The sequence below is a fragment of the Equus caballus genome, chromosome 20 (assembly GCF_041296265.1).
Source record: "Equus caballus isolate H_3958 breed thoroughbred chromosome 20, TB-T2T, whole genome shotgun sequence".
NCBI lineage: Eukaryota > Metazoa > Chordata > Mammalia > Perissodactyla > Equidae > Equus > Equus caballus.
This window is the reverse complement of record NC_091703.1, coordinates 26,838,550-26,863,714: the sequence shown is the minus strand read 5'-3', so window position 1 is coordinate 26,863,714 and position 25,165 is coordinate 26,838,550. Positions and strand designations below refer to the sequence as shown.

Here is a 25,165-nt window from a genome sequence, read left to right as displayed (position 1 = left end):
ATGAGGCAGGTTTGAATGGAATTCTACAAAATGTTCCATGGGGTTTAATGAGGGCAAGCAAGAGACAACAGACTTAAAGAAAAATCCAGCCAGCCTGTTAACCAAACAGAAAACAATAAATAAACAAATAAACAATCCTACAACAACCAAATTCAGAGCAAGGCAGAACAGGCCAGGGTCACGTTTACAGGGAAAGAGTGGGGGAATCTCTGCCTCATACACACCCACACTGTCAACTGTGCACTGTTGCTGCGAACAGTCAGGACAGCAGGGTTGAGAAACACTCCTTCAGGATACTTTGTATTAATCAGATACAAGGTTGCCCTTCTGAGTAACAAAGATGGGGTCTCACACAGCTATGATCTGAGGCCCCTGGGAAGAGCACACTGTCCCCAAACCTCACTTCCACTGGTCTGATGGACTGAAATGCGATTTCTGTGCGTCTTCAAGGCTTTTTCTGTCTTCAAACATTTCTTTTAAAATGTAATACACTGACTGCAGGAGTGAGGTCATACCTTAAAGCCATTATTGATAAACTCCTAGTAATCCCAGTTTAAATGGCAGTTCTATTTTGAAGCCTTGCCCAATGCCTCCTGGCTCAATTCTCACTCTTTTTCTTTGTGGGGCCAACAGGCTCTGTACTTAATCAGGGTTTCATGAAATAATCTATACACACGTGAGTTGTTCTCACTACAATTAGTATCTGGGGAAAGAGAAAGAAGACAAAATTAATATTTATCAAGAAATGAGATATCCATATGTTGTAGTTTGCTGGGCAGTCTTTCTTTATTCAGTTGTCCTGGTGTAATTGCTGACAGTGCCTCCACTCACTCTCCAAAGTGTACAGTTTGGATAATAAAGTACACGGTTCCCTATCAAGAAGCCACGTGCTAGGCACTGTGCCTGATGAGATTTCACATTGGATCCTCTCAGTCAGGCCCAGGGGTGCACAGCTCACTCCCTCACTGCATTCAAGTTTTGCTCAATTACCTCCATACCTCCCATGCAGTCAACCCCTCCCTGCTTTCTTTTGTCTACAGGACTCATCACCATCTGACATAAAATAGAGCTTAATTTATTACTTCATTTATTGCTCTCTGCACCTTCTAGAATGAGAGCCCCAGGAGGGCAGGGATCTTCATGTGTTTTCTTATCTGATTTATCCTCAGCTTCTAGAACAGTGAGTTGAACACAGGATATGCTTGTTAAATATTTGTGAAATGAATTTATGAATGTCTATGCTGGGATGGAACCCAAGGGTAAATTTTTCCTGCTCTGAAATCTTGATTCTAGCAATTCATTGTTTTTGCTCATTCATTTCATAGCTATTTATTAAGTATCTACCAGGGGCCAAGCATTTTGCTGCATGCTGGAGGTACAGTGGTGAATAACTGCTGGTGTGAATCAGAGGCTGATTGGTTCTGGTGTGATTTGGACTATCAAGTTTGAAAGAATGTCCAGTAACAGAAGCCTGAAAGGGTGCTCTTTAGAGCTGTCCACCTACATTCTCAGTTCCCCTGGGTACACCGTTAGGACTGCACTTCCCTGTCCTGTACAGTGAGGCATAATGTGAGGACCTCACACACAGGAGCTGTAGGAGCCAGTGAGTGATATGCAAGCTCTTTCCCTCTGTGAAATGACCGCACAGCTTCAGGTCCTTAAGGGAGGTCTGCGTGAAGTCAAACCCACCAGACTCATGAAGGATACGTTTTATGAGTTAGAAACAGACCTTTGCTATGTTAACCTACTGATATTCGAGCGCAGCTTATTACAAAGCATAACCTAGCCTATCCTGACTGATGCACACCTCACAGATGATTAAGAACAAGCACTGATCAGGGGCTCATGGGGAATGGTTAAAAAAACAGACCTCAGGTGTAGACTAGAGATTGCTCAGGTGTGATGACCACTTACAGCTCATGGAGCAGATTCACATCTTCAATCAATTAGTATCTGTGGAGCACCTCTTATGCGCCAGGTTCTCTTCTATGGACATGGATCCAGCAGACGCAAAACAGAAAAGAATCCTTTATGGAGGTTACATTCCAGCAGAAAAAACATCATAATAAAGGTAAATGCATTCTATATAAGGAGGATATACATGCTCAGGAGAAAAGGAAGATGGAGTGAAAAGGGTCAAGGATGGTGTTTGATCCTCACAGTTACAGAAAACCACTGACTGGAAAGAAGAAATGGATTGAAATCATATGTGGAAAACTCTTTGGACTTGATGAAAATTTAAAGGAGCATCGTATACTACTAGTGAGAGTGTATATTGGTACAAACTCTTTGGAAAATAAGTTTTTAGTGAGTATGAAGGATGAAAATAGGTATTTCTTTTATACAGCATTTCCACTCCTAAGAAAACGTTTCAGTTGGGGATTTTGAGAAGGCACATGTTATGGACTGAATTGTGTCCCCTAAAATTCATATGTTGAAACCCCACCCTCCAGTACCACAGAATGTGACTGTATTTGGAGACAGAACATTTAAAGAGGTAATTAAGTTAACATGAGGCTGCTGAATGGGCCCTAATCCAATCAGACTGGAGTCATTAGAAGAAGAGAAGATTAGGACACACAGAGAGCCACCAGGAATGTGTGCACACAGAGGAAAGGCAATGCGAGGACACAGAGGGAGGACCACGTGAGGACACAGGGAAAAGGTGGCCATTGGCAAGCATGGGAGAGAGGTCTCAGGGGAAACCAGACCTACTGACAACTTGATCTTGGACTTCCAGCCTCCAGAATGATGAGAAAATAAAGTTCTGTATTTTAAACCACTCAGTCTGTCGTGTTATGTTACGGCAGCACTAGCAAACTAATATGGGTCAGGAATAGGCAGTGTTCTATTGTTGATATCAGTAGTGGTTCTATGGATTATAGTTCAATATGATTCAGTAATTTATACATGAATATGCTATGAGTTTTTCTGTATGTGTATTTCAAAATAAAAATGTCTAATTCTAAGTCATGTTGTTGAGGAGGACCCTCAGAGATCTCCAAGGAGAAAGCAGAAGAATAGTCTTTAGGGACATGACATTTAGGGAACAGGATATCCTCTGTTCAAGGCTACAGCTGAGTTCTGTGGGTGCTTCTCAAGGGGTGATGCCCGCAGCTGAGCAGGGCAGACCCACTCATTTAGACCTTGGGCAGGAGGAAGCCACCTTCCCTGTGTAAAGGGGACTCTAGGCAAATGTCTGCTGGTCTGTCTTGGCCTGGAGTGTGGTGTAAACTTGAGCTGTTCAATATGGTAGCGACCAGCAAGTTACAGTGGAAATGTGCTGTAAATGTAAAGTATACACACGGTTGACAATTTAGAATAAAAAGTCTTAAATATCTCATTGTTAGTATTTTACATTAATGAAAATTTGAATAATATTTTGGTTACTTGGGGTTAAACTAAATATATTATTTGTTTCATCACTTTCTTTTTGACCTTTTTCAACGTAAGTATAAAATTTACAATTGTGTATGCAGCTGGCCTTTGTGGCTATCGTATTTCCATGGGACTATGCTGGTATAAATTCAATGAGCACATGCGGAAGGAAAAGATGAGTGAACATAGAAGCAGTACTTCTTCAGACTGTGGTGTTTTGAAGACTGAAGTGCTGATTTTCCTTTCCGAGAAGTTGATAGGAGCCATTGACTTGGACTCTACGTGAGACAAGTGCAAACAAGCTGAGGAGGTGGAAGGAGAGAAGGGAGAAATGCAGGAGAAACCGGAGACCTAGAGGCACAGACATGGAGAAATCAGCCAAGGAGACTTGGAACCATAGGTCTCATCAAGGTCAAACTTTCCTGTTACCTCCGTTGATGTCATCAGCGCGCTACCTTCTGTCTTGGGCAGCTCCCTTCCTCTCTTCTTCAAGTATCTCCTGATAGATTGACTCATGAAACACTCCACAGAATAAGTCAACGACACAAGGATGAAGGAGGCAGTTTTCTTCCCTCTTTGGTTCACTTTTCTGGCCAGAGTGGCGTTTCTCCAGTTGTCATTTCATGTTCTTCTATGTCCTCCCTGCCTTCCATTCCTCCTCCTGATGAACGAGGCTGAGACCTCAGGTAAAGCCAGTCCTGAAGAGCCTCCCCACTAGGAAGCTTCCTCTCTCCAGGGACTCCATCTTTCCTCTCATCAGGTTTCCTTCCTCTATTTCCTGCCCCACCGACACCCCAGAGCCGTAGAGCTTCCCGTCCCTTTCGTACGTTCTAAGATTAACTTCTGAGGTTTCTTTTCTCCTCTGATGCTCAAATGATGATTTTCTGTTTATCCCTCCTCTCTCTAAGCCTCCCATGGGCATAGTCTAACCAGAGTACAAACAGTCCTGAAGGCAGAGAAAAGAATTTTCTTCGTCTCCCTTTAGACACTGTGTGCAGGGCTGTGGGATATGGAACCCGGTCCACTCTGTGACTACAAAGTCCCCATATTTCCAAGGAATGGTTTAGAGCTCATGATTGGATGACTGTAGGTCAGCCACCCAATGGAATCCCTGAGCCTAGTTTCTCACCAGTTACTAGGTAGAATACACAGAAACTTGATAATCAAAGAGTACTGAATAGCCTTTAGAGATGATATGGTCTTTTTATTTCCTTGTTCTGTTTCCAGAAGTAAAATATTTCTAATTTTTTTGGTAAAACCTTGAGATTCCCTGTGGATTGTAGCATTACTGCTGACTGGAGCAGAAACCTCTGTGTGTAGAAGTGTGTATGGAGAGGTGGATGGGGCTCGGGGTGGGGAGGTGACGAGGCGAACACAGCAGCCCAATTTCCAAAGCTAGGGCAATCTTGTTCAAGTTGTTCCCCTTGTGGGGAACAGTGGAAATATAAGGGGGAACACAGGGAAGAGTTGGAGGGTAGAGAATGAAGCAAGACGGCAGCTGCAGTAGTCAGCTGTAGACCTTGTCATTCAGTCAAAAACCGTTGAGGGAGAGATGCTGAAGATACTGAGAGGAAAACCCTTTTCTCTCAGGGAGGTGGCATTCTAGTGTGGCAGGAAGATGGCAGCAAAGAAAGACTTTCAAGTTGGGCTTCATCCTCTGCCAGTGGACAGAGCTATTGAGTCCAACACCCCCTACATCCACACACTGCTCCCCTCCCTTGCTCCACAGACCTCAATCAGGCCTTTGTATACATTTCTTCTAGAATAATCTTCCTGAGACACATTACCATCAAGAACCTAAATGCTTACCCTGGAGGCCACCAATTCCTTTCTGCTTCATTTCAAAGCTGTGCAATTAATGCACTAGCATTGTGTGTTAATCCACAGTATCCTTACAAGACTAGGATGCTCTTGGAAGGGACAGAAGAGAGAGCTGTGAGAGTTTAACAGCCTGGCCTGCATACAGGCTCTCTCTGAAGAAAATAAGGCCCAGGGGTTCTGGGGAAGGTTGTGTCAGAAACATCCGGGGAAAGCCAGGCCTCAGCCCCTGTGGTAGCTGACCTGAGCCAGAGGGAAACACATGTGTTCTGAGCATGAGGAGGACCCATTGTCCACGAGGTAGCTCAGCAGGAAACCAGGTCCAACCAGGATGTGCCACTTAAGATCATGACAACCTGACCCAATCATTCTCTGTCATGAGAGGGATGAAACTAGAGGGTGTGTTCCTTCCTTTGAAGCACCTCCAGCTGTGGATTCCTTCCAGTTGGTGCCAAGACACCTTGGCTCACAAAAGACATTCTTACTCTGTCCTGGTCAAATTCAAATTACTGTTACTCATGGGGTCAATGAGCATAGTAAAATGGTTGTGTTAAGTTGAGAATTTTCAGGGCTGCAGCAATAGTAAACGGTACATTTACTTTGTTATAAAAGTACAAATTTCACAGAACACGCAGCACCAAGAATACGGGGCCCCCATAGGCACTGGAAACAATGATGGGAAAGTTGCCTAAACTCTCTCCATCTTGAACCTTTCTCTCTGCATATCTTCTTCGGTTTAACCTCTCTGGAGATCACCTTCCTTTTGCTTCTGTAGACCATGGTATGGATGGAAGATGCCTTCCCACAGCTCCCATGCATACCTGCTACTAGTCAGATATCACTGGCTACATATCACTGAGCCATTCATTCAAAATATGCAAAGTATTCCCTCTGGTCTAGTCTGGGTCAGATGTCCATCCCACATCCAGTCCATGTCAGGGGTCAGTGGGGCCACTTATATGGACATGTAGTGGAAGACAGGAAACCACCACTGCCAAATAGGTGGGGTTGGAAAGAGGGCAGACAGGTCTTCACAGGCATTCACTATATTGTCAGACGCAGAGCCTTATAAACAAATCCTTTTGATATCCAATTTCCTAGTCCCTTGGTCTACCTCAAGTAGAGAGTTTCCTGTAAGACAGCAATTTCCCAGGTGCCTGCCTTTCTTCTCCACCTGAGAGCTTTCTCTAACACTGCTGATGCTTGCTCCTTTGCACATACACAGCCTAATCTGGAAGTGCAGGAGAGTTAACTCTTCTCCAGGTGCAACGTTCAACCAAAGGAAGATATGAGTTGTGGAAGAATGGCCCAGGGGCCCCATCCCTGCTAGGAAGATTTTGAAGTCTAGCCCATAATTTCACATGGTTTCTCAGAGTGTCCTGGGTGGCACCAAGCCCAGTTGCCCACTTAATAATCAGTTAATTAAAATACCCTTTATGCCATTTTTCACTTAGTTAGCTTTTCCCCTTTCATTTATTTCTGAACTTGGGTTTTCTGGAATCTCTTCCAAAATAGACTGCCTGAACACAAGTCCTTGAACCAGAGTCAGCTTTGGGGGATCCCAAACTAAAAGATGAGATTAGGTAGATATTTCTGTACACATTTTATCCAACGGTGAGAATTATCTTTTCTGCAGAGGTGTACTCTGACATAGGTACTTGGCTCCATCAAGTGAATAAAGGACTACAGATAAAATTTCCAAAAATTCACAGGGATCTCTAGTCATGGAGGCCATTTGTCTATACAGGGGCCTACCAGTATGAAGAATTCTTCCTCTACAAGTGGTGCTATGATTATGATGAAGGTAGTAAGCTAAAGAGTTCACACTATCATCTCTGCAAGCTGTGAATATCATTCGTTACATGGCAAAAGGAACCTTACAGATGGAATTAAGGTTTTGGATCTCAAAGGAAGGAGATTATCCTGGAATCTTAGGAAAAGCATCTTGGATTATCTGGGTGGACCTGATCTGATCACATGAGGTTTTTGTTTTTTTGTGTGTGTATATGTGTGTGTGTGTGAGGTAGATTGCCCCTGAGCTAACATCTGTTACTAATCTCCCTCTTTTTGCTTGAGGAAGAGTGTTGCTGAGCTACCATTTGTGCCAATCTTCCTCTATTTTATGTGGGACCCTCCACAGCATAGCTTGAGGAATGGTGCTAGGTCCGTGGCTGGGATCTGAACCTATTAAACCCAGGCTGCTGAAGCGGAGCGCAGGAACTTAACCACTATGCCACTAGGCTGGTGCCTAATCACATGAGTTTTTAAGAGTGGAAGCAGGCAAAAGTGTCAAAGAGATTCAGTGGGAGAACAGGAGAGAGTCAAAGATTGAGAGGGACTCAAGCTGCTATTGTTGCTTTGAAGATGGAGGAAGAGGGCCACAAGCCAAGGAAGGTGGCAGTCTCTGGAAGCTGAGAATAGCTCTGAGCTGACAGGCAGCAAGGAATGGCAACCTCAGTCTTACAGCTGCAAGAAAATCACTTCTGCCAACAATCTGAAGGAGCAAGTACACACATTCTTCCAAGAATCCCAGGGCCTCCAGAAAGGAACACAGCCTGCAGGAACCTTGATTTTAGCCCAGTGAGACCCATGTTGGACTTCTGACCTACAAAAATGTGAGATAATTAATTTATGTTGTTTTATGTCCTAAAATTTATGGTAATTTATTATAGAAGCAAAAGAAAGCTAGTACAATAAGGATTTTATGAAAATGCTTCCATGGACTAAACTGTGAAACTGTGGTAAATAGACTGTGGTGGCTTAAAATCTAGAAAACCCTCAGTTGAAGAGTGATTATTAACAAATTTACTTAAGAAATGTAACTTGACTACCACAATGCTAGGTAGAGGGGATACAGAGGTGAACAATAATAATGATGATAATGTAGTGTAGCCTTTCCCCAGTATCCATCAGTTGAAAGGAACATCCCTCAACATCAATGAGTGATCAGAGTGGAAATATGCCTTTCCTGGAGATGGATTCAGCAGTGTGATAAAAATACCACTAAAGTTCATTTAGCTTCCCTCTTCCCAAATTCCTATTCCACAGACAATCTTTAGGTGTTAAGTTAGGCTTCCTAGAGAGCTTCAAAGTAGGAGGATTGGTTCTGGTTCCGTGATCATACATCACTTTGGCAGAGCGGGTACACATGTGCCGATTATTGGTGAAGAGTTTGGCCTCTAGTCCCTTCACATCCTGTATGATTCAGTCCCTGCAAATTCATTCTCCAGACTATGTCACCCTGCAGTCAATCCAATGAAGTGCTGTACCTATGGCTCTGACAATTGACCTTGAGGGAAACAAGTGAGGTGTGACCTCCATAGTCACCTATAGAGATCCTTACAGAGGATGTCCTGGAAAAGGTACCTCAAGGCTGCATATGGGATAATGGGGCTGGAAAAGAAGAACAGGTTAGCTGGAATGGATAGGACAGGAGCCCAACCTTTCCCAGCAGCACAAGTTTCTGTGTGAATTATATAAGTGCTTAACTTGGCCCCCTTCTTCAGTTGCCACATTCTCGAAAGGAGGCTACCTCATGGGGTAGTTGTGAGGAGTAAATGAGTGAAACTCACTTAAAGTATTTAGCACAGCACTCAGTACATTTAAATTTATCTGTAAATGTCAGTCATTATTATTCAAATCCCAGCTGTCACTTACTTGTTGAGTGACCTTTGGAAAGTTAATTCACTTTTCTACACACCCCCTGTTTCCTTATCTATAGAAAGGAGACAATAATGTGGTACCACATTCAACCTCATGTGAAATAATGGAATTAATATTAGTGAAGTGCTCCACACAGTGTTTGCATTTAGTCAGTATTTTATTGTTGTGATGTGTTGCTGTTAAGGAGAGGGCCCTCAGCTCTAGGCTGAGCAGGGGGAAGCAGGGATGTTACCTCAGCCTCAGGGTCCCTATTCCCATCAGCTGAGCCTGGGGTCAGTGGGGTCTCCAGGGAATAGTCAGACACTAGGGCAGTAACAAGGGAACTCTGCACTCACGTCAGCACTGGGCATATGGTCAAGGCAGTGGAATCCTGTGACATCAGTCTGAAAACTGGGCACACATGCTCAGAGAAGGAGGTGTGCGGGAAGGTGTAGATATGAGATCCATCCAGGGCATTGTAGAATGAGACCTCACCAGTCTCATAGTCCAGGAAAACCCCCACTCTTTGAGGAGGGTTGGCAATTGTCAAGTGTGTACTGGGATCAGTGAGAGCCTGATAGTCTTTCCCGTTAGACAGGCTAATAGTCCAGAATCCATTCTCTGGTGACATATTAACCATAAATATTCTCTTCATGTTCTTCCTACATATCCCGACACACCACTCTTTCCTGTCCCCCACCTCCACCTCCCAGAAATGTCTCCCTGACCTGAAGGTGTTGAAGCCAAACACATGGGGATGCTCAAAAAATTGCCATTGTGTATCTGTCCACTGCAGGCTCCTCTTGTCCCCAAAAACAAGGAGGTTGGGGTGTGCTGTGTCCCGATCCAGAATCACATCCGCTGCAAAAAGTTTGGGGCAGGCCATGGGGTCAGCCAATTTTCCTAGACCTCAGAGCCTCAGCCTTTAAGACCTAGGTCTGGCTGAGAAGGTCTGAGTCCAGAGCCTGGTGTCCCCAGTCTGCCCCGAATGTGATCCTTTCAGCCATACTAAAAGAAAGGCCCTGGGGTCTTGTGTTCAGTGGAGACGAGTTATCAGGGCCATGGTCTGTATAATCCAACATGTCAAGCTGGCTCCTTCCTTCCATCTGTTTCCTATTTCCCTCCCCAAAATGACTCTGCCCACGTGAGGTTTATAGTCACATAGATTTGAATTTCAATCCTTGCTCTGCCACTCCTGAGCTGAATGACTTTTCGTTTTCTGAAGTCTCTTTTTCCATAGACCCAAGCTATACAATGTCTTTGAGCCTCAATTTCCTTATCTGAAAAATGGGGATAAAAACACTAATCTTTAGGGTAGAAAAAGACAATACATTTTATATGTAGCCCAGGGCTGGACATGGAGTAAGTGCCTGACGTTAATGTAGCTCCATGCCTTTTCTGTGCTAGAGGACATGTTGGGGGCTTTCTGTGCTCCCAGATGCACTCTCCTACCTTTTTCTACCTTCTTCTGGGACCCAGGAATCTATCGTTTATGGACAACATCGCTGGCTCCCTTGTGTCTGATTGCCTGCTGAGTTTGCCAGTGAGATTTATTGGCATTTGCCAATGCCAATAGTATTTATTTCCCCCACTTCCTCATGTCAATGTCAGATGGTTATTCTCTCCCAAAGGCCTGACTCTTCTCAGGCAGCCCTGTCCTTGAGCTACAGTTTCCTCTGGGCTCCAGTAATTGCTCACTTTCCCTATTCCTTTAAGCTTATTGTTGGTGACCTCTCCGTACTGTTAGAGCCCTGGGGCACTTCACATTCCCTAACCTGCCTCCTGTCTTTGTAAGGAGTTCCTTTTCTAAACCTCCTCCAACCACCCAGTTTGAGCATGCCAGCTCTTATGTGGTTTTGTGACCAGTATATGTACATTACCTCATTTAGTCTTTGCCTCAAACCTCACATAATAGGGATTATGAAAATAATTTAAAAATGAGGAGAGTAAAATTCAGAAACATTAAGTAACTTGAGAACACACAGCAGCAGGAGGTGGCATAAGAATCTTGGGAAAAGCAAAGATCTTTGTGCACTGCCTTTCTCCTTGGTCATTCCACATCCTCACTCTCCCTGCAGTGTTAGTTCACTCTGCCTCTCCTTCTCTCACCTCTACCCTTTATGCTTCTTCCTTCCCATGAAGATCTATGGAACCCAGGAGAGCAATCCTCCCTGCTTCTCTGGGCTCTCAGCAGGAAGGCCCTGGAGATGGACATGCTTTTGAGACCAGAACCTAAAGTCATCCACCCAAAACTCTCCCAGTCATGGGGACTTTTCCTCCCAGAATCTCAAGAGTTAAAGAAGAAAAAGGGAATATGTTCCCTCAGGTTGTTGTCCTAGGGAATATACAGGGATTCACTCACCAGCTTGGTAGAGGGCCATCTTCCATTCTGAAAGGCAGGAGACACAGATAAGGGAAGGGCATTATTTCTGTGCTTGCCCCCACTCATTCTCCTCACTAAGCCTTTTCTCTCTCCCTTTCTACAGTCTCCCAATGTCTAGCTTCTTTCATCTGCAGCTATGCCAGATCAGACACATAACATCTCAGAAATGGTGAACTTCCTTCCCTCCATCATGCTGGGGCTGCAGGCCACATGGCCAGGCTGTGCTAGGGTGTGGGCATGTGTGCCAGCAGGCTGAGGGATGTCGGAAAGTGCCCAGATGCTGTAGCTGGAAGGTCCTCTCTGAGGCTCCAGAAAAGCAGGGGTGGTGTCCCCCAGAGAAAATGAGCCTCTGGGATAGATCTGATTATTCCTACTGGGAATGCCAATGGGTTGCATGGCAGAGAAAAGGTTTAAATGCTTAGTACACTGGGCCAGGAAACTCAGAGGACATCAGGGTCACTCACCAGCATAGACCTGAGAATTCCCTCCACCTGCAATGGAAGAAAGGTAGAGACATCACCTGAAACGTGTCATTTCTGGGTCATTTCCTTTCTCTTCCTTTGCACCCCTCTAATCTTTCTTTTGGACAACTAGTTCCATGCTTCCTACCATCTCCCTCTGTCTGTTCCATTCTCTCCTCCCCTCTCCTCTTTTATATCAATTCTGAAAACATCAACTACTTGCTGATGATACCACAGGCACCATGGAAGTGCTTTCCTAGCTGAGATCCGGCAGATATATTCTGTGTGTATCTATGCTCCCATTCCTGGGCGTAGGTGTCACTGTGTGTATACCTGTATGTGTGAATGTACTAGAATCCCTCTGTCTCAAGCTGTATTATCTCCTGCCTACTTCTGAAAAGAACTGGGCAACTTAATGAGGAAATTTCAGGTAAGACATTTTAGAAAGCAGTTCTGATAAATCTATGACTACTAAGCCACTGTGACCACTTGTTTTTTGGAGACACTGTTCTCTCCTTCTTCTCCGATTTTCTCATTGTTTTATTTATTTATTTTTCTTCTTCTTCTTCTTCTCAAGCCCCCGCAGTACATAGTTGTATGTTTTAGTTGTGGGTGCCCCTGGTTGAGCTATGTGGGATGCTGCTTCAGCATGGCTTGATGAGCAGTGCCATGTCCATGCCCAGGATTCGAAGCGGCAAAACTCTGGGTGGCCAAGGTGGAGCACAAGAACGTAACCACGCAGCCATGGGGCCAGCCTCACGATTTTCTCATTGTTTTAAATCTTACATTCTTTGTTTTCTTCTAGGCAGCCTACAGATTATGTAAAGCAACTAGTGAGGCTCCCAGCACAGGGGAGTCACTTGATCTAGCAAGTTCCACCCCCCTCCTCCTCCTTTCCTTTCAAGTGCACTCCTGGATATTCCTTTGTGCTTTTCTGACTGGAGAGTCTGTGGGCCCCTCATGGAGAGATATTGAAGGATCTTTTCTAGATTAAAAATCATAACTTTCCTTGCTTCCCCCACCATCAGCTACCCTTATTTCTCTCCCTTGGTAAAGGGATCCAGGATATTTCTTAGCCCTGGGCAGAGTTAGGAGTGAGGAAGTAGACTGGGAAATATCCCAGCAGAGAGTCTTAGATGCAAATTCAGAGAACATGCCAGAGCTACTCACGAGCTATGTACTGGATCTTTCTCCACTCTGCAATGAAGAAAGGGGAAGAGTCATTAACACATTTAAACCAGTGATAGGGAGACATATATGGATCCCTGGGGCAGTCATAACTTACTGAGTTCATGCTGGAGGTCCTCTGGAAAATAAGCCAAAAAAAACCATTATTGATATGGACTTGGAATGGGAGGTACTTCTGGAAAATAAACCTTACAAATGACCAAGTGCTGGGGTGGATGTGCAGGATGGGGAGGGGTTGAGGTCTTTGGGGGCACCTTCCCCTGTGCCAGTGCCTTGGGTTCCCTCCTTGGTCTGATACCTCTTGCCTTTTCTTCCAGATCCTTTTCCACTTGCTCTCTCTCTTTCTCTTTCTGCTGTCGCCAGAGGAAGTAACCCATCCCTGCAAGAATCAGCAGCAAGATGGACAGTGTCCCCACCAAGGCTGTGATCCAGGGCCAGGTCCTCCAGAAGGGGTCTGCAACAGAATGGAGCTTTAGCCTCTCACCCTCAGGGCATGGATCACAGAGCTTATTTCATAACATTAAATAACCCTTCTCATTCTAAAGTATCATTGGACTTTGGGTAAGACTTCGGTACACTCTTACTGTAACATAATACCATGACTTGTCTTGAACCGTCTGCTTCTCTCATCTAAATATGAGTTGCTTGAGCTTCAGAATCATGTTTTTTCTAGTTTAATTTTTTAAAAGGTTACATTTATGGGCTGGCCCATGGCCTAATGGTTGAGTTTGGCAAGCTTTGCACCAGTGGCCTAAGTTTGGTTCCCAGGCACTGACCTATACCACTCATCAGCAGTCATGCTGTGGTGGTGAACCACATAGGAAATAGAGGAAGATTGGCACAGTTGGCATCTCAAGGTAAATAGTCCTCAAGAAAAAAGAGGAAGATTGGCAACAGATGTTAGCTCAGAGCAACTCTTCCTCAAAAAAAGAAAAAAAGGTAACATTTACCTAGTTCAAATATCAGAAAGACATAATAAGTCATCCAAGGAGACAAATGAAAATGAAAACAAGACATGCCAAAATCTGTGGGATACAGCAAAAGTGGTTCTACGAGGGAAGTTTATAGCAATTCAGGCCTACCTCAACAAAGAAGAAAAATCCCAAATTGAGAATCTAAAAGTGCACCTAAAGGTACTGGAAAAAGAACAACAAAATCAGCAGAAGGAAGGAAATAATAAAAATCAGAGCAGAAATAAACGAAATAGAGACTAACAAAACAACAGAAAAAATTAATGAAACCAAGAGCTGGTTCTTCGAAAAGATAAACAAAATTGACAAACCCTTAGCTAGACTTAGCAAGAAAAAAAGAGAGAAGGCTCAAATAAATAAAATCGGAAATGAAAGAGGAGAGATTACAACGGACACCTCAGAAATACAAAAGATAATAAGAGAATACTATGAAAAGCTATACGCCAACAAATTGGATAATCTAGAGGAAATGGATAAATTCTTAGAAACATACAACCTTCCAAAACTGGACCAAGAAGATGTAGAAAATTTGAATAGATCGATCACCAGTAAAGAGATCGAAACAGCAATTAAAAACCTCCCAAAAAATAAAAGTCCAGGACCAGATGGCTTCCCTGGTGAATTCTACCAAACATTCAAAGAAGACCTAATACCTATCCTTCTCAAACTCTTGCAAAAAATTGAAGAAGAGGGGAGGTTTCCTAACTCCTTCTATGAAGCAAACATTATCCTGATACCAAAACCAGACAAGGACAACACAAAAAAAGAAAATTACAGGCCAATATCACTGATGAACATCGATGCAAAAATCCTCAACCAAATACTAGAAAATCAAACACAACAATACATTAAAATGATCATACATCATGATCAAGTGGGTTTCATTCTGGGGATGCAGGGATGGTTCAACATCCGCAAATCTATCAACGTGATACACCACATTAACAAAATGAAGAATAAAAATCACATGATCATCTCAATAGACTCAGAGAAAGCATTTGATAAGATACAGCATCCATTTATGATTAAAAACTCTAAATAAAATGGGTATAGAAGGAAAATACCTCAACATAATAAAGGCCATATATGACAAACCCACAGCAAATATCATTCTCAATGGAGAAAAACTGAAAGCTATCCCTCTAAGAACAGGAAGCAGACAAGGATGCCCACTGTCACCACTCTTATTTAACATAGTATTCGAAGTCCTAGCCAGAACAATCAGGCAAGAAAAAGAAATAAAAGGGATCCACATTGGAAAAGAAGAAGTGAAACTATCACTCTTTGCAGACAACGTGATTTTATATCTAGAAAACCCTAAATAGTCCACTAAAAAACTTTTAGAAATAATAAAGGAATACAGTCAAGTTGCGGGATACAAAATCAATGTACAAAAATCAGTTGCATTTCTATACACTAACAATGAAGTAACAGAAACAGAAATTAAGAATACAATCCCATTTGAAATTGCAACAAAAAGAATAAAATACCTAGGAATATGCTTAACAAAAGAGGTGAAAGACCTGTACACTGAAAACTATAAGACATTGTTGAAAGAAATCAAAGAAGACACAAAGAAATGGAAAGATATTCCGTGCTCTTGGATTGGAAGAATTAACATTGTTAAAATGTCCATACTTCCTAAAGCAATCTATAGATTCAACGCAATCCCTATCAAAGTTCCAACAACATTTTTTACAGAAATAGAGCAAAGAATCCTAAAATTTATATGGAACAACAAAAGACCCCGAATAGCCAAAGGGTTCCTGAGAAAAAAGAACAAAGCTGGAGGTATCACACTCCCCGATTTCAAATTATACTACAAAGCCATAGTGACCAAAACAGCATGGTACTGGCATAAAAACAGACACACAGATCAATGGAACAAAATTGAGAGCCCAGAAGTAAACCCATACGTTTATGGACAGGTAATATTTGACAAGGGAACCAAGAGCATACGATGGAGAAAGGAGAGTCTCTTCAATAAATGGTATTGGGAAAACTGGACAGCCACATGCAAAAGAACGAAAGTAGACCATTCCCTTACACCATGCACAAAAATCAACTCAAAATGGATTAAAGACTTGAATGTAAGACCCAAAACCATGAGACTTCTAGAAGAAAACATAGGCAGTACGCTCTATGACATTGGTCTGAGCAGCATATTTTCAAGTCCCATGTCTGAGCGGGCAAGGGAAACAAAAGACAAAATGAACAAATGGGACTACATCAAACTAAAAAGTTTCTGCACAGCAAAGGAAACCATCAACAAAACGAAAAGACAACTTAACAACTGAGAGAAGATATTTGCAAACCACATATCAGATAAGGGGTTAACATCCAAAATATACAAAGAACTAAAACAGCTTAACAACAAAAAAACCAACAATCCAATTAGAAAATGGGCAAAAGATCTGAACAGAGATTTCTCCAAAGAAGATATACAGATGGCCAACAGGCATATGAAAAGATGCTCAACATCATTAGCTATCAGGGAAATGCAAATTAAAACTACAATGAGATATCACCTCTCTCCGGTCAGAATGGCTATAATTAACAAGACAGGAAACAACAAATGTTGGAGAGGGTGTGGAGAGAAGGGAACCCTTGTTCACTGCTGGTGACAGTGCAAACTGGTGCAGCCACTATGGAAAGCAGTTTGGAGTATCCTCAGAAAATTGAGGATAGATCTACCATATGATCCAGCTGTTCCACTGCTGGGTATTTATCCAAAGAACTTGAAAACACAAAGGCATAAAGATACTTGCACCCCTATTTTCATTGCGGCATTATACACAATAGCCAAGATATGGAAGAAACCTAGGTGCCCATCAAGGGACGAAGGGATAAAGAAGATGTGGTATTTATACACGATGGACTACTACTCAGCCATAAGAAATGACGAAATCCTGCCATTTGTGACAACATGGGTGGACCTTGAGGGTATTATGCTGAGTGAAATAAGTCAGAGGGATAAAGTCAAATACCGTATGATCTCACTCATAAGTAGAAGATAAAAACGACAAAAAAAAAAAAAAAAACACACAGCATTGGAGATTGGACTGGTGGTTACCACTGTGGAAGGGGGGAGGGAAAAAGGGGTGATTAGGGTCACATGTGAGGGGATGCACTATAATTAGTGTTCGGGTGGTGAACATGATGTAATGTATACAGAATTTGAAATATGATGTACATCCGAAAAAAATAAAAATTAAAAAAAAAAGTCATCCAAATCTCCCATCCACTGAATCCTCCCTCCCACCTTAATTAGCCTCTCGTTACTCAGCTTAATACGATGGTTGGGAATATAAACTTTGGAGCTGGAGGACCTGCGTTCAAATTCAGTCTCCTCCATTTGACTAGCAATGAGATATTGAACTAATTACTTACCTGCTCTGTATTGGTGTCCTAATTTATAACGTAGGGTAATAACAGTATCTCACTCATAAGGTTAAAGGATTCAATTAATACTTATAAAGAGTCTGACACATAGTGAGTGCTAAGCAAGTGTATTTTAAATTAAAAAAATATAAAGATATTCTTATTTTTTTCTTGTTTACAACAAACATAGCATTCTATACAAACTGCTCTGCATTTGGCTTTTTCTGTTCATCTTGGAGATCCTGCCATATTAGTACAGAGAGAATGTCTGTGTTTTCTTTCACAGACGTGCAATATTCTGTTGCATAGAAGTTCCCCACTGATGGACATTTCCATAATTTCTAGCTTTTTTGCTATTATAATTAATGTTATAAGAAATTACATTTTACAGGGGTCATTTCATAGAAATGCAAGTGTATCTGTCAGATAAATTCCCAGAACTGAGATTTTGGATCAATAAATAAGTAGTATGGCGAAATACTGCTATACGGCCCTCAACAGAAGTTATGCCAATTTACACTAAAAATATACCAAAGTATACCAACAAAAGTCTAAAAGTGACTGTCTCCTCACAATACTGCCATCAGAACCGGTGATGTACCACCTCAGTTTTGTTTTGTGTTGTTTTACTGCCAATTGTACAAGTGGAAAACATTTAATACACATTCATCTCTAGGGTGAGATTGGATCGTCTCATGTCTTATTTCATTTTCTGTGAACTTATAATTCATGTCATTTGCTCATTTTTCTATTGGGCTGTTTTACATCTTAAGGAGATTAACTCTTTCTTTAAGATATGAGTCACACTTATTTTTTTCCTATTTTTTCATTTGTCTTTGGTTAAGAGTCTAATCTTTACCATCTTCCTCCAATTCCCAATGCCTGGTACAGTTTCTGGCACACAAGAAATACTCAGTAAGTATTTGTGACATAAAGAGCTTTACAGGGAAAGAAAAACATCTTTGGAGTAGGAAGAAGGCTCCAGATCCCTGATCTGTGCCTTATATTCACTACAGACACCCAAGTCAGCAACAGAGAATTACACATCCTCCTTCTTTCTATAGCCACAGCCCAGCAAAGTATACCTGAGGCTAAGCAGGGTACTGACCTGCAATGGAAATCCTGGCTGTCTTTTCCTTGCTAAGGAGGGAGTTTCCGATGATACAAGATTCCCCTTCCCCAGAGCTACCTTTCACTATGACAGATGCTGTGACTGCATAAAGACCAGCTCTCTCTGCGACCAAAGGTGCTGCTACAGCTGGCATATCCTCTCCCTTGGCATCTCTCCACTGTATTTGGGACTGGGGATACCAGCCAGTGTACATGCACTCCAGGTGGATCTCCCCAGCCTCGTAACTCTTCATTTCAATGTGAAAATCAGAACGTAGTGCTGTGGAACAAAAATGTACCTGAATACTATGGATCCTGCTGTAGTGATGAAAGTCTCAGAAGGAATCAAATGGCACACTCACATTAGATAATTCAATGGCTGTTTCACTAAGGAGCTGTTTTCAAAAGCCTGGTCATGGTGAGGGGAAACTACATGGAACAGAACGATACCCCAGGGAGAGGAACATTGGAGCTGTTACCACCCACCCCTAACCCCAAAGAGAGGCTTAGTAGAAGCCCTTTTGAAGACCTAAGAGAGTCATGTAGAAAGGGCTTTCCTAAGAGGAGCTGTGATTTTCTGGAAAGGAATGCAGCCAGCTTGAGGTCATTCTATATGGAGAAAGCCAGGAGGAAAAGTTCCTAGACCTCCTCTGCTGTATCTTCCATCTTCTGCTACATCTCCCCATTGACCAAATTCATCCAGAAGCCACAGGGCAAGAGAGTGCCATGAGGAAGAGAAATGCAACCCTTGACTTCTGGACATCAGCCTGGTCTCACCTTCTCCTGTTGAACATAAGCAATTTCATGGAACGTCAACATCAGATAAGGGCACTTTGCCACTAAGATGGGTCAAGACAAAAATGAGACCACTCAACAATAGTGTTTGAATGTAGAGAAAAACACGAACACTGTCCAAACCACAATCATACAAAACATTTCGCTATCCTGGCTATGAGTGACTGCTGCTCTTTTCCCTATTACAGGTTTAACCTCATTCTAGTCTTCTTCCTAGGTAAGACATATTAAGACATCCAACTACAGAATCACACCCCCCACCTTCCTGACAGAATCCAGTCCAGAGCAAAGTCCCACTTCCATAAACCCTCCCCCAACTCCCCTAACACAAGCCCAAATTCTATAGCAAGTCTTCTCTGACACCCTCTTACTGAGACACCCCATAATTGCCACATGGCATGTGTTCTCCCTCCCTGCAGTAAGTAATACACATAAATTGGTCAATCCAGGTGTGTTCCTGGAGGCCTTTGGCTGGAGAACATTGGCAGCATGGATGCTGTCCTACAGGTCAGCCATCCAGGGCCCACCACAGTGTACAATTGGAGGGGCCACAGAAGTGATCTGGAACACAACTGAACCAAACAATTGTGTGCTATCACTGAGGAGATATGTTCTTATCCTTCCTATCTTCGGCCTTCCATTTCCCTGCTTAGACCCTGGCAGCCAGCTTGAGAGAGTTCTTTACTTGATGCTATAGAGTACAGGAGGGATTCCTCCTGGAGGAAAACCTGTGTCTTTCCCAAAGGCCTCAGAGAAACAAAGAGGGAACACAGTGGAGTCAGTTCCTAGTGACCAACCAGGATGCTCTGAGGTGGATTTGGAGCATGAACTCTGCTTCTGCCCCCAGGTCTCAAGGAGTAACCAGTTCAGAACAAAACTGGGAGCCTCACCTGCAACCTTCAGCTCCATTATGGCATTTTCAGAGAAGTTTTCATCTTTGAAATAACACTGGTAGCTCCCTCTGTCAGAGGCTCTGACGTCGTGAATTCGGAGAGTAGCCTTCCCTTCAGTGATGCCATGTCTTAAAATCGAAGTTCTCCCTCGATACTCTGCCATCTGTTCTTCATCTACTTCCTCCCCATTGGCATACAGGTATACTACCTCCCTGAGGCTGGATCTCACCCACATCAGATCCATGAACTCCGCACTCGTCTTCGGGGAAAGATGACAGGGCAGATCAGCGTATTCACCCATGAGGGCCAGGATGGGCCCAGACGGTCCAACCACAGCAATCTGAGCTGGTCAGTAAAAGGAGAAGGTCCATCAGAGGGGGCAATGAGCGTAAGGGAGGGATCTCATGCAGGGAGGGTTAGGTACAAAAATCCTAGAGAGGAACATGATCCTAATAGAAGTACAATTTGTCTGAATGGCATGTGTACCTTCAGTTTGGAATGGGACTTCCAGGACTTCCAGGTATAAGAAGTTATCACAGGTTCTAACTGGACAATAACAAGTAATAGTATGATTCAGTAACATAAATGCAGAATGTTCCCTACCTGAGCAAGTGGTAAGCAGCTGGACCAAGATGACGCAGACAAGGAGGTCGAGCAGAGGGATGTGTAGGGAACTCGCCATTTTCATCTGTGCTGCAGAGAGATGAGGGAATCAGGCAGAAATTATGACTTGAAAGAAGATAGTGAATTCCACATCAAACCTCCACCTCCCCAGGGGCGATTCAGGGTGAAACACACAGTCATTAGTGTGACAACTCAAGATCCTCTTCTGCTACAATGTCTGCTTGGGAGTGTCTTAACTTTGAGTTCAACGTGGAAAATCACCAACAAAAATATGTAATGTTAAATGCACATTTAACATCTAAATATTATTTATTTAGGGTGAAATGTATGTATATTAACCCTAACCCATCAGGAAATCCTCAGCTCTACTGTCCAGAATCCTTCCACTTTCTCACTCTTCCCCTGCTCCAGCCAGGTCCAAGCCTCCACCCTCACACTCTGATTAATGAAGGACCCTCCTCTCTGGGTCCCCTGATTCCACTTGTGTCCCCTACAGTCTATGCTCAACACAACAGCCAGAACGTTCCTTGTGTAACATCATGCCACTCTTCTGCTTAGCAGCTTCCAGTGGCTCCCAATTCCCTCACAGTAGATGCTGAAGTCCTCACAATGGCCAACAAGGCCCTCCACGACCTGAAACTCTGAATTCATCTCCCTTATTCTCCTCATCTTATCTAGCCACAGTGCCTTTCTTGCTTGTCCTTGAACAGCCCAGGACAGAGGACACCAGCACTGACTCTTCCCTCTACCTGGAGCCCTCTTCCCCTGGATATCCACAAGGCTCACTCCCTCACCTCCTTCAAGTCTTTGCTCTCAAGTCAGTTCCTCCATGAGACATTCTCTGACCACAGGTTTATGGCAAACTGCTCCCATCCCCCTGAGCCTGCTCTCTTTTTCTCATCGATTTTCAGCATCTAACATATCCTGGGGTTACTGTCTGTCTCCACCTGCTGGAATGGAGCTCCACAAAGCAAGGACATTGGTCTATTTTGTTTCCTAATGTGTTATGAGCCCATAGAACAGTGTGCAGTTCACCTGCAACCTTTAGTAAATATTTGTTGAATGAGTGAATGGATGAGGGGTAACGTATTAACCCATCAATACTTCTTAGAATTTTATATCTGTTTAGGTCATCAGATTAAGTGGTTGTCATCCCACAGAAAGGGAGATGGAGAGTTGTGAACACAAACTCTGCCTCCATAATGACATGCTCTTTTGGTCTGGCTTAGAGACTATAGCCTGGCCTCCTCTGTTCCCACGGAGACTTGCCTATATTATTATATTTATTCCTATTTTTCAGTGAAGTGGTTTTAAGGAGCAAGAATGTCCTGAATATACATATAAGAGTATTACAACTTGGTGTGCTTCAGTGCACTCTTTTTGCGATTGTTCTTTGGGGGAGAAGCATCCTTGGGAAGGAAATTATTCATTTCCTGTCTTCCCTTTTCCCAGGTGTTCACCAGTGCTCCTTGGTTGATGGCCTCTGGGCTCACCAGCAATGGAAAAGTTCCTGATGTTAATCTCTCCACTACTAGAGAAGTGCCTTCAGAGGCAGAAATATAAAAGCTGACATTTGCAAAGAGGGGGCAATTATGTCAATCTAGGAGCACACAACAGTCCAACAAAGCTCATACTGGTACGAAGTATTCAGGCTCTCCAAGGTCAGAATGAGGGCTCCTGCAAACCCCCACTCCAAGCTGAGTGCTGTCAACTGTATTTTGGCTCAGAAAAGCACATCCATCATCTTTTAGGTATAGTATGTAGCATCAATGTGAAGACTGAGATAAGGGAATTGTAGCCCTCACCAGCTGGCAAGGCTTGATTCTAGCTGAGTTCCAGCTTGGCTTCCATCCTAACCACCCCACAGTTGGCTGCATCCCTAGATAGTGGAGATCTATGCCTAGGTGGATTACTCAGAGATAGGACTGAGATCTCTGGACCTAACCTCCTCCTTTCTCCCTTGTTCCTCTCCCATGATGTATCCTCTCTTTCCATGAAGATGTCAGGTAGAATGGGGTCCTGATGAATGACTTGAGGTTGTGTCCATCTGGGGAGCAACACTGTGGACTCCTCTAGGGCCCAACACATGGCCATTACCAAGTTCAGATCATGCCTCCATCAGACTCTGGTTAAAATCCAGGCAGAATCCCTGCTGGAGGCTCTGGAGTCAGTCAGAGCCTAACCCACCACTTCTGAATCACAAGGCTAGTGAATGGGAGCCCTAGGAAGAAGACCAGGTCTCACCCATCTTTTCATTCATTCACTCAACATATATTTATTGAGCCCACACTATTTGCCAGGCCCACTATGTATTAGGTGTAGGAACAAAAAGGGGGTGGAAACTAGGTAATGGTTCCATGATTCACAAACTGTGTAATCTCAGCCATGTGACAAAACCTATTTGAGCTCCAGTCACTCATGAAAGAATGTGAAATATGAACTTCAGAATGTGCAGAATTGGCCCAGTAATTTTACTTCCAGATATGAGTTCCAGTGAAGTACTTGCATGCATCCAGAGAGGAACATATGTAAAGATGACATTGCAGCATTGTTTTCAAAATTAATAACGTGATCAAAACCCTAACTGGCCACCGACAGGAGACTGGTTAATTAAATAATGGTTCATCGCTATGAAGGAATTCAATGTGGCAGTTAAGACTAATTTGTAGACACCAACCTAGACAATTGAGACGTATTAAGTGAACAAAATGCAAGTTGCAGAACAATATGAATGGTTCTATTAAAAAACAAAGCTATAAATTGTTATATACATGTTTATGAAATTGCCTTACAAAGGGTCTAAAAGGACACAGGCTACACTGAGAATTAAGGATTGAGTGAAAGATGCTTTTGTCCTTTGTACCCTATACTTTGAAAATTTTTGAATGTCTTTAAGTTGAAATGTTTTCATGTAAAACTTAACAATTAATAACTGTTACAAGTAATTATAGTGACTGCAACATATTAGTTTTTCAGAAAATACCCGCTCATCTAAAACAAACCAGCATGAGACCCCCAGTCATAGTTCTGCAAGTCCAGGAACTGCCGGGGGACAAAACAGAAGAAGTCTGAGCAGCTGGCACTCCTTTGGACCCTTGCCTGAAACCTGGACACAACCTCATACAAAATATTGCCTTTCAGTACATCCTCTCCTCTTCAAAATATTCTCTATGCTGCTTGAGAGAGGACAGTATTATTATTATTATTATAGATAACAATTTGTCTGCTGTCCTCAGAGTAGAGAATATGTTTTCACTTATTTTAGGGTATTTATTATTTTTACTCCTGACTATAGACAATTTTAAAATGAAGAAAAATATAATGGAAAAAATTTAGATAATCCGCGATAGTAATCTTATACTTTGCTTCACGAGAATGTAAATATTTCTGGAACTATTTTGGTTGTATATATACCAAATGCCTTGGAAACATTTCATACTTTGACTCAGAAATTCCACATTTAGGAATTGCACTTAAAGAAAAATAATGAGATATTAACACAAAGATTTATGTTTAAGGCTGTTCATCATAGTAAAATCTGCAACAGTAAAATGTACATACTATTTAAATATCCAAATCAGATCCAATTTTGTTACAATGATAAATAAAATTACTTATTAAAAACATGACACCTAGCGACTGTACGGAAATCCCTTTATGATTGGAAAATGTGTTGTTTACCCATCCTCTGATTGTTGTAAATGTGTATGCATGTAGTATGCAGAGTTTGGTTCAGATTTTTCTATAATACAAAGAATTCTGCAATGACCATCATTACATATAAACATTTAAGGCACATCTCTTTTTAGTATCTCTTAGAATACATTCCCAGAGATGGCCAGGAGAGATCATAAGAGTCCTTTGTTCCTTTCTCACCAAAGTAAGTTCTTAAGGACACGCCGTTGTTAAGTTTCTTCATTCAGGTTGTCTCCCTCCCACCAAATTTCCCAATGAAGGTCCTTACTTTTGGCACTGCATCCCGCCCCCATGCCCTATCCCCACACCACACACACAAGCACCAAATCCCTTTCTCTAGGTGAGGACTTCCCTGTACCCACTCTCAACTGTTTAGCTGCTGTCCTTCCAGGGCCTGTGACCCTGGCTTTTACCAGTTTCCCTCACTTACCCCTTGACAGTCCCATCTGAAGATCACAGCCCACAGAATGAAGGGAATCAATAGTTCTCCATTAATGTTAACAGTCTGCTCTGGAAGAAAGGGAAAAGAAAGAAAGGCTGCTCACTGTGAGAAACAATAACAGAGTCCCTCTCTAGAGGAATTAGTTTTTTCATTGGCTCCGAAGGGTGTTTCTTATCAGTTGCTGGACAGACACCAGCGGGAAACGTTAGAATGAAAATGAAACTGTACTGGACTGTACAAAATGAAGAAAAAATTCAGCCCTAATTCCCACACAGTTTGTGTCTCTCTGTGTTTATCTGTATGAATCATTCATGTGTATATATATATATGTGTGTGTGTGTGTGTGTCTGTGTGTGTGTGTATAGTCAGGATTTCATTATGTA

The 25,165-nt window shown here is 42.7% G+C and overlaps 1 protein-coding gene across 2 annotated transcripts; it reads right to left on the bottom strand.

Annotated features, from left to right (window-relative positions):
* Positions 1–8,997: 8,997 nt before the first annotated feature.
* LOC138919451 (butyrophilin subfamily 3 member A3-like) lies at positions 8,998–24,958 on the bottom strand. Of its 2 annotated transcripts, XM_070244325.1 has the most exons (10): positions 24,771–24,958; positions 20,624–20,713; positions 20,018–20,365; positions 18,331–18,612; positions 13,169–13,324; positions 12,968–12,988; positions 12,853–12,879; positions 11,686–11,712; positions 11,201–11,227; positions 8,998–9,699 (listed from the first exon to the last, which is right to left on the bottom strand). In XM_070244325.1, exons 1-10 carry the CDS (start codon positions 24,784–24,786, stop codon positions 9,191–9,193), a joined length of 1,503 nt encoding a protein of 500 aa, XP_070100426.1. In that variant the 5' UTR covers positions 24,787–24,958; the 3' UTR covers positions 8,998–9,190. The 2 variants fall into 2 exon arrangements, with proteins under 2 accessions (XP_070100426.1, XP_070100427.1); XM_070244326.1 differs by lacking the exon at positions 18,331–18,612 and having other exon boundaries at positions 24,771–24,952.
* Between the last annotated feature and the right edge of the window lie 207 nt (positions 24,959–25,165).